We start from the raw sequence: 9,919 nt of genomic DNA on the forward strand, positions 1-9,919 counted from the left end.
TTTTTTTTTTTTTTTTTTTGGTACCAGGGATCGAACTCAGGTCTTTGTGTTTGCAAGGCAGGCAGCAGGACCACTGAGCTAAATCCCCAGCCCGAGAGCAGAATTGTAACCTCAGCAGATGGAAGACTGAGACAGGAGGGTCACCAAACAGCGTAATATCTACCGGGCACGGTGACGTAGGCTTACTGTCATAGAGAGTCATTTCTGCTTCGCTCCGCTCCTTAGAAGTGAGTCACTAAGTCCAGGAAAGAGGAGTTAGTCCTTACCTCTTGAAGGAACATCAAAGAATATGTGGACCTGTTTCAGAGCCACCTTAGCCCCAGGCCCCCATCCTGCCAGGGAGGTGAGGGAGTGTGCTTTGGGAGCTGTAATGTGCTGGCTGGGTGTTACTGCGGTGTGGCTCCAAGTCTGCTTGCTTGTGCTGTCCAGAAAATCACCGTGACAACAGCAACGATGAGTAACATGAGAGAGCATTTGCCATCCACTAGGCACTGTGCTAGGCCCTGGGTAGGTACATCATCTCCTGCTATCCTCACCACAGGACTACACAGTGGGCACCGTTTCACTGGAACCTGGGGATCCGAGGAGGAAAGTGACTTGCTTAAAGTCACAGAGTTATGAAGTGTCTGGGCTGGGATTCAAATCCAGCCTTCCTGCCTTCAAACCCTTGTTCACGTCTATTAAATGGAAATATAATGTGAGTCACATCTATAATATTTATTTATTTATTTATTTATTTATTTTGGTACCAGGGATTGAACTCACGACTTTGCATTTATGAGGCAGGTGGTGGAACCACTGAGCTAAATCCTGGGCCCCCAACATCTGTAATTTAAAGTTTCCTAGTAGCCACATTAAAAAAGTTTGAATATTAGTGAAAATATTTTAATAGAATACTTTATTTAACCCAGTATGTCCTAAGGGCTGGGGATTTGGCTCAATGGTTCTGCCGCCTGCCTTGCAAGCTCAAGGACCTGAGTTCGATCCCCAGTACCAAAAAAACAAACAAACAAAACCCCCAGTATGTCCTAATATTATTACTTCAACACATAATACAAAAATTCATTCACGTTCTGGGTGTGATGCATACACCTGTGATCCCAGCACTTGGGAAACTGAGGCAGGAGTATCATTGCAAGTTTGAGGCCAGCCTGGGGCCGGGGATTTAGCTCAGTGGTTCCACCGCCTGCCTTGCAAGAACAAGGGCCTGAGTTCGATCCCCAGTACAAAAACAAAACAAAACAAAACAAAAAAGACCAGCCTGAACTTCATAGTGAGACCTTGTCTCAAAAAAAAAAAAAAAGAAAAAAAGAAAAAATCATTAATGAGATGTTAAACGTTCCTTTTTTACTGTATTTTTGAAATCCGGTGTTTTTTTGTTTTTTGTTTTTTGTTTTTTTGAGACAGGATCTCACTGTGAGACCTTGAACTCACTATCCTCCTGCCTCAGCCTTCTGAGTGCTGGGATTACAGACATGCGCCACCACGCTCGGCAAGACTAGATTTTTGTTAGTGGTTTGTTTTTGGTACTGGGGATTGAACTCAGGCCTTGCTTGTGAGGCTAAATCGCTGGTCCCCCGTGTTTTTGTTTTTGTTTTGTTTTGTTTTGTTTTGTTTTTTGAGACTAGGTCTCACTATGTGGACTGATTCCAGACTGATCTGGAATTCACTATGTAGCCTAGGCTGGTCTCAAACTCACAGCGATCCTCCTGCCTCAGCCTCTGGAGTGCTGGGATTACAGGTGTGTGCCACCACACCCAGGTTCACCTGTTGTTTTTTATACAAGGTTTTGTATGTAGTTTAGGCTGGCCTTGAACTCACTATGTAGCTCAGGCTGGCCTCAAACCCCCAGCAATCCTGCTGCAGCCTCCTGAGTGCTGGAATTACAAGCTTGGGTCACCATGCCCAGCACTAAGTAGTTCTAATTGAGCTTCCATGCAAGGAAACCAGCACACGTGGTCACGTGTCAAGCTAGAGCCAGAGCGGGTTCTAGGAACCCAGAGATCCGCCAGCCTTCCCCACCCATTCCCTCTGCATCCACCTGTCAATCCACTGTCCCTCTAGGATACCCCTGCTCTGTGCTAATTCTTGGGGCCAGGAGGTGATATAGCTACAGCAAGCCTGGCAGATTCCCTTCCTCAGGGAAGATCCATCAGAAGCTTCCATAATCAAATGCGTGATTTCAGTTGGGAAGATGTGGAGTGCAGAGACCAGTGAGACTAAAGTGGGAGGTGGGGACGGAGAGGTTTCCCAGGAGGATGCATCCACTTGAAGGAGCCGTCTTTAATCAGCTACTCTTGCAGCAGTGCTGTGGTAAAAAACAGCCCAATCTCAAAGGCTACAGCAAGTAGTGCTTATTTTCACACCCCTGGGCTCCACCTGTCTGTAGTGTGACAAATATAAACTGAACTGGCCTGGCCTGTGTGGTTTTCTTCAGGCTTAGGTCCATTCTGTGCTCCATTCTGAGCCCAGAATGAAGGGCACTGAAGAAGGACACGCTCTATTTTATCTTTTAAAAATTAATTTTATTGGTACGTTTTAGGTATACAACTTGCTGACATTCATTATTGGGAATTTGTACCCTTATGTAATGTATCTTGGTTTTTATTTTTTCCCCCATTTCCCTGCCCTCTGTTCAACTTCTCCACCCCTCCCTATTTACAAAGGCTTAGTTTCCATTTTTTTCCTTTTCTCATATTTATTCCTTTCCCCTTCCCTTTTCACTCCCCCTTCCCCTTTGGACCTTTTCTTCCTATTTCACATTATCTATCTTACCATGGCACAGGTCACTGGAGTGCATAGGAAAGCAAATCACACAGCGTACACACATCACTAGCCTGCCATCAGTGGGAAAGGAAGACACCTTTGGTGGGAGTAGAAGGCTTGCTCCTTACATTCAACCCGTCACTGGCCTGTCAGAGTAGGTTAAATGGGAGGGAAGAGCACTCCAGGCAGGGGAGCCAAGTGCAAGGCCCCAGGTAGGATGGAATATAGGGCTCTTGGAAGCTGAGAGATTTGTTTTTCCTTTCCTTTTTCTTTTTTATGGTACTAGGGCTCAAACTCAGGCCCTTTGCCTTGAGCTACATCCCCAGACCCCTTTTTATTTAGTTATTTTTTGAGATAGGGTCTCAACTAAGTCACTAATTTGTCCAGGTTGGCTTTTTTTTCCCTTCGGTACCGGGGCTTGAACTCAGGACCTTGTGTTTGTGAGACAGGTGTGGCGCCACTGAGCTAAATCCCCAGCCATATTTTGTTTTGAGACTAGGTCTCACTTTGTAGCCCAGGCTGGCCTTGAACTTGTAGTGATGTATCTGCCTCAGTCACCTGAGTACTGGGAATACAGGTTGTGTGCACCACCATGCCCGGCACCAGGCTGGGTTTGAATTTGTATCAGTCTCCCAGAGGGATTTGCTTTCATCACCTTAACTGCACATCACACTGGTCCAGGAATCCACAATCTTTCTGGACAGCTGCCACAACCCCCAAATCCTTTCATTTGTTTCCCTGCCTTCTTTCTACCTCCGTGCAGTATATTTGCCTCACAGCCACTTGATAGGCAAAGATGTGAGTCAGCAGTGACTTCTTGTCCATGGTTATCCACCTGTAAGCAGCAGAGCCTCATGGGAAGTCAGTGACTTGATGTTGAATTAGTCAATGGCAAAACTGGCCCGTGGATGAATTCCTATTCTGCCACGAACTAGTTGTGTGAGCTTCAGCATTTGACTACCTTTTATTTTGTTTTCTTTTTTGGGGGACAGGGTCTCACACAATTCAGGCTGGCCTTGAACTCACTATGTAGCCCCGGATGGCCCTCAAAGAGATCCTCCTGCCTCACCCTCGAGAGTGCTGGAATTATAGGTGGGCACCATCACACCTGGTATTGTTTTCTTACCTGTCAAATGAGCTGATAAAATGAGGTTTTAATGAGGATTTAAAGAGGTTGTTTGCCAAAAGGGTTGTCAGGCCCCCAGTGCCTTGTTAATTCAGTGCTAGGTAAGCTCTGTATCTTGTCAGAGGACTTCTTCCAACTGCCAGCCTCCCTGCACAGGCAGGGTAGATTGCTGAGGAGTTTGCACATCTAGGAATATACTTTAGCCAACAGCTGTTGGTGTGTAACTATACCAGCTCCCTCCTCTTTTGAGAGAAATAATTCTGGAGGGTGTATGTGTGTGTGTATTAGGGCTCTCCAGAGAAACAGAAGCAATAGATTATGCATCTATCTCTGTATTTGTATCTGTTTGTCTGTTTGGGCTTTATAACAAGAATGCCATAAACTGCTGGGATGGGAGGCACATAACACCTGTAGTCCTGCCTACCCAGTAGGCCAAGACAGGAAGATCATTTGAGCCTAGGAGTTTGAGATCAGCTTGGGCAACATAGCGAGACCCTGTCTCAAAACAAAAAAGGAAAAGGAAGGGGCCGGGGATTTAGCTCAGTGGTTCTGGTGCCTGCCTTGCAAGCTCAAGGGCTTGAGTTTGATCCCCAGTACCAAAAAAAGAAAAGAAAAGAAAGACTAGGACTGTAGCTTAGTGGTACAGCATATCCTTCAAAAACAAAATGAAAAAAAAAAGAGTGAGTGGGTTATAAACACCAATAATTTATTTCTCACAGTTCCTGAGCCTGGGAAGTCTAAGATCATAAAGCCATTAGATTTATTTTCTTCTTCTTTTTTTTGCAGCAGTTAAACTCTGGGACTTGAGCTCTCTAGGCAGATGCTGCACTGCTGGGCTACCTCCCTGGCCCAGAGCCATTAGATTTAATGTCTGGTGAGGTCCACTTTCTGCTTCACACTTGGTGCCTTTTTTGTTTTGTTTTTTTTTTGGAGATAGGATCTTGCTATGTAGTCTAGGCTGGACTTGAACTCACTGTGTAGCCCAGGCTGGCCTCATACTCCTGGCGATCCTGCTTCCTCAACCTCCTGAGTGCTGGGACTACAGGTGTGTACCACCATGCCTGGTATATGGTGCCTTCTTGTCACCAGGGACAAGATTAAAGATTTTAGACTAGACACATAGGCCATTGTATGGAGTACAGGCAGAGTTTATTGCAAAGTGATAGATTTTCAGATAGAGCTAGAGAGAATACACTTTCAAGCATGAAGGTGGGCAAGGCCAAAATGGCAACTGCACTGAATGAAGTCTCAGGTTATAATTAACTGGACTTTTTAAAGAATCTTTCCTTCTTCTGTGGTCACTGATCTTATACAAATAAAATGGGCTGTGTAAGAAGAGAAGCAGTCCGTGTTTACTCCTTCACTGGTTGTCTCCATTTTTTTTGAGACCTTGAAGTTTATCTAACCTCTTACTCATGGACTATGCTTTATATGGGTCCTGGACCATATAGCATAGTTAGAGGATGTTACATCCTTTTGAGCTAAAGTTTGAAAATGTGAAACCATAGGCTTATGTGGATCTTCTCTATCCGTAGTTGATGAGTAAGAAAGTAAGTGAAGGATGCCGTGAGTGGTGGTGCATGCCTGTAATCACAGCACTGGGAGGCTGAGGCAGGAAGATCACCATGAGTTTGAGGGTAGGCTGGGCTACATAGTGAGTTCAAGGCCAGCCTGAACTTCAAAGTGAGACCCTGTCTCAAAAAAAAAAAAAAAAAAAAGGAAAGTGAAGGAAACACAATCACATCCTCTTTGCTTTTCACTTAGTCCCCTATCCTTTGACAACTTTCTGCCTAAACCCCCCTCCTTAGTCTTCACATGATGGCGCTCTGAAGTCTCTTTTATAGGGGTCCTCATTCCATTTCTGAGAGTTCTACCCTTATGACCCAGTCATCTCCCAAAGGTGCTACCCTTAATACCATTATCTTGGAGGTTAGGATTTCAACATATGAATTTGAGAGGGACACAAACATTTAGACCACAACAATATCTGCAACTGTATAGCAAGCTCTAAAGTGATATTTATTATGAGTAATTGGCTCACATGATTACAGAAGCTAAGTTCCATGATTTTCCATTGGCAAGTTGGACACCCAGGAAAGCTGGTGGTATAAATTCCAGTCCCAACCTATAGAACTGAAAACCAATGGTGTAACAGTCCGAGGGCAGGAGAAGATGGATGTCTCAGAGTTCAGCCTTTCTCTGCCGTTTTTGAGGCCTTCACATCGGAGAGGCTGAACTGCCTTACTGGATCTAACAGTCCTAATACACTTATACATTCATAGATACAACCAGAAATAATGGTTTACCTGAACTCTGGGCATCGAGTGGCCTTGTCAAGTTGATGCCCCAAATATTAACCATTACAGTGTTCGAGAGAATTTCCCAGAGTTCCCCAACAGGATTAAGACCCAGATTTGGAGAACCGGAAGTGGGCAGACGAGATATTTTGGAGTTAGAGCTGGTAGAGTGAATGAGGGAAAGAAAACAAAAAAGACTCTATGTTTCTAGTGCAAATGAAAGTATGGTTGAGTTCTTTGCTGACATGGTTCAGAATGGCAGAAACAAGTATCAGTCAGTATGTGCGTGGAAATGAAGAGTCCTGTGCTAAGTTAGAGATGGTCATTAGACAGCAAGGAGAGGTGGCAATCAGGCAGAGGTCTAGGTTCAGAGGCGCTCCTGGAAGTTACTAACCTGCAGCATGGCACTGTTTAATAAAGCAGGGTGTGGGGGTGCTCACGTGTAATTCCAGCATTTAGGAAGGTTGAGGCAGGAGGATAAAAATTCGGGGGCAGCCAGGCAATTTACCAAGACCCTGTCTCAAAAGAAAAGTAGGAGCTGGGCAAGGTGGCGCAGGCCTGTAATCTCAGCACATAGGAGGCTGAGGCAGGAGGACTGGTGCGAGTTTGAGGCCAACTTGGGCTACATAGTGAGTTCAAAGCCAATCTGAACTACATAAGGAGACACGATCTCAAAAACAACAACAACAAAAAAGGAGAAAAGAGAGGGGCCTTGCCTAGAGGTTCAATCCCAGGAGCAAAACAAAACAAAAAAATTGAGCCGCGTATGATTTAAAAAGCCCTAGCAGTTTTACTGGAAAAGAAATAGACACATTAATTCAAGTAATAGTTATTTGACTCAATAAATCTCAACTATCATTTGATGCGCAATAAATATGAACATTACTTATAAGCTATTTTACATTTTTTTCTTCGACAGCTGGTGCGTAGTTAACATTTAGAGCATACGTATTTCACACTCATCACTTGCCAAGCGCTCAGTTGCCTGCTACAGGCCAGGAGACACCAGCGCTGCCGTCGGACCTTTCCAAAGTCGGGAGCCTGGATTCACACGGACCGTATAAATGAAGCACTTCCGGTGGGACGTCTCAGATTGAAGTTTCCGCGTTACGGAAATCGTGTGTGCTGCGGCTGCCGGCTGAGAAGGATCGAGACCAAGCGTGCAGCGCTTCCGCTGCAGCCGGTGGTTGTGGTGAGTGGCACTCAGGGCAGGGTTGCCTCGCGCACCTGCCTGGGGCCTGACCCGGAGCAGAAGGGCTTACGGGGCCTTGGAAATGCGCCCGGCTCCAGCGGAAAGATGTTACTGCGGCTCCGACCGGACACCTGAGTCAGATTGTCGGGGTTCATAGCTCAGCCTCGCAGCCTACTTCTGTGTAACCTTGGGCAAATCTTCCCTTTTCTTCTGAGCCTGGCTTCGTCGCCTGTGCATTGGGATGATAGTACAACTTGAGTTGCGTCTGCTGTGCAGATTAAATGCAGTAATCATGGAAAGTGCTTTGCACCACACCTAACGCATTTACACTCATTAAAATGTATGGGCTGTTGTTTCATGGTCTTTGCCAACTGCCCAAATTATTTGGAGACTGTACAGGGTCACCTATCCTGTGCTGTGTTCTTTCTTTTTCTTAAGACAGGGTTTTGTTGTGTAGTTCAGGCTGGCCTTGCACTTGCAGCGATCCTCCTGCCTCAGCCTCCCAAGTTACTGGGATTACAGGCAGACACCACTATGCCTTGCTCCCCGCCCCCAAGAGACTGGGGCTCATTGTTTTGTCCAGACTGGTCTAGAACTCCTGTCTCCTGAGTAGCTAGCACTAGTATGCATGCCACAGTGCCTAGTTTAAGATAATTTTTTTTTGAAGATTAGGAAAAATTATTCAGGGGAAGAAAGCTTCTGTCTAAGAGAGACAGAAGGGCTACCAGAAAGTGGGTTGTGCATGGCTTAAGATAATGTTAAGAATGCTGGGCTGGGAATTTAGCTCAGTTGGTGCCCACCACCTGCCTTGCAAGCACAAGGTCCCAAGTTCAATCCCCAGTATCAAAAAAAAAAAAAAAAGAATGCTGGGCATGGTGGTACATGCCTGTCATTCTAGCATTTGGGAGGCTGAGACAGGAGGATCACAGCAAGTTTGAGGCCAGCCTTAGCTACAGTAGGGAGTTCAAGGCCAGCCTGGACTACACAGTGAGACCCTGCCTCAAAGTAACAATAACAACAAAACAAAAAGATATTATTAGGGATACTTCTTATGCTTATCTATAATCCCAGCACTCTGGGAAATTGAGGCTGGGGGATCGACAGTTTGAGCCCAATGTGGGCAATTTAGCAACTTAGTGAGATCCTATCTCAAACAAGCAGAAAAAGGGAGTGCAGCCTGGAGCTGTAGCTCATTGTAAAGGTCCTGGATTCATTCCCCAGGGCTGGGGTGAGGGGTGGGGAAGATACCTTCTTTATGGATTTTCTTTCTTTTTTTTTGGTACTGACGATCAAACTCAGGATCCTCCATTTGTAGAGGCAGGCACAGTGCCACTAAACTAAATCCCCAGCCCCTTCATGGACTTTCATGAGTTAATACACTTAAAGTCTCAGAGCCATAACTGTTCATAGTGTTCATAAATTTTGGTGATGATGTCTGTCTGTCTTTCTTTGGCAGACTTTGGGCTGTTTAGTGCCATGAATTCTTTACAATGTGTCCTCCAAGCACAGAGATCTCTAAGGTGGGGTCCATTGGCTGCTGTGTCCTGGCTGCTGCTCAGGACCTGCAGGGCACATTGCAGCCTCCCCAGTCCTGCTAGTCCCAGTCCGGAGAGGCAGGAGAATGGAGTTCAAAAGGATTTCAGCTCCAGGCTGGCTACTGGACCAACCTTTCAGCATTTTTTAAGAAGTGCCTCAGCTCCTCAAGAAAAGCCATCTTCTTCAGAAGCAGAAGATCCACCTCCTTATCTCAGGAAGGAAGAACTTTTAGGAAGACAGAGAAAAGGTTAGTTTTAATTCTCTTTTTCCTTTGTGCTTCCTGCCTCGCCCCTTTCTATCATCTGTGGCCTGATTGTAGTTCTCTTATTACAGACCTAGTTTTAGAAGGTCAACAGTATGGGAAAGTTTCTTAGTTATGGAATCATCAATTTCTACAACTAATATTAATGGAAAGAAACCCGCAAGGCTGGACTTCGGGTGTAGCAAAGAAGTAGAACACTTGCCTAGTAAGCATGACATCCTACGTTCAAACTGCAGCACTGCAGAAAAAAAAAGGAATGCATAATGTTGGCATACATACTTGGGGTAGAATTCCTGAGAGTCTTCTCTGGTTCTTTTACTCTTAGAAACCATGCAGGGTGTGGTGGTGCACACTTATTCCAGCACCGGGGAAGCTGAGGCAGGAGGATGGATGGGAGTTTGAGTCCAGTCTGGGCTACATAGTGAGTTGAAGGCCAGCCTGAACTACATAGTGAGTCCCTGTCTCAAAAAGCCAAAAACCCTATGGAAGCTTGTGATTTTTTTTTTTAAATATTTTTGAGACAGGATTTCACTGTGTGGCCCAGGCTGGCCACTCATGGGAATCTTCCTGCCTGAGCCTCGAGAGTGCTGTGATTACAGGTGTGTATCACCACACCTGGCAAAAACCTTGTAATTTTTGTTCTAACTTTTAAGTCTTAAGGTTTAAAGCTGCTTTCATAATTGTTGCTGTAGAAATTTATTCTTTTTTTTTTTTTTTTTTTTTTTTTTCGGTACTGGGCA

General features: G+C 45.3%; 1 protein-coding gene across 3 annotated transcripts in view; it reads left to right on the forward strand.

Moving 5' to 3' along the window:
- Window positions 1-7,259: 7,259 nt before the first annotated feature.
- Cdk5rap1 (CDK5 regulatory subunit associated protein 1) overlaps window positions 7,260-9,919 on the forward strand; it is a 59,495-nt gene continuing 56,835 nt past the window's right edge. For all 3 annotated transcript variants that reach the window (XM_010628394.3, XM_010628395.2, XM_010628397.2), the window contains exons 1-2: window positions 7,260-7,381; window positions 8,838-9,164. In XM_010628394.3, coding sequence (XP_010626696.1) covers window positions 8,858-9,164 — 307 coding nt within the window. In that variant the 5' untranslated portion in view covers window positions 7,260-7,381; window positions 8,838-8,857. The remainder of the gene's footprint in view (window positions 7,382-8,837; window positions 9,165-9,919) is intronic.

This window comes from Fukomys damarensis, unplaced genomic scaffold (genome assembly GCF_012274545.1).
Source record: "Fukomys damarensis isolate Sample0158 unplaced genomic scaffold, DMR_v1.0_HiC HiC_scaffold_22, whole genome shotgun sequence".
Lineage (NCBI taxonomy): Eukaryota > Metazoa > Chordata > Mammalia > Rodentia > Bathyergidae > Fukomys > Fukomys damarensis.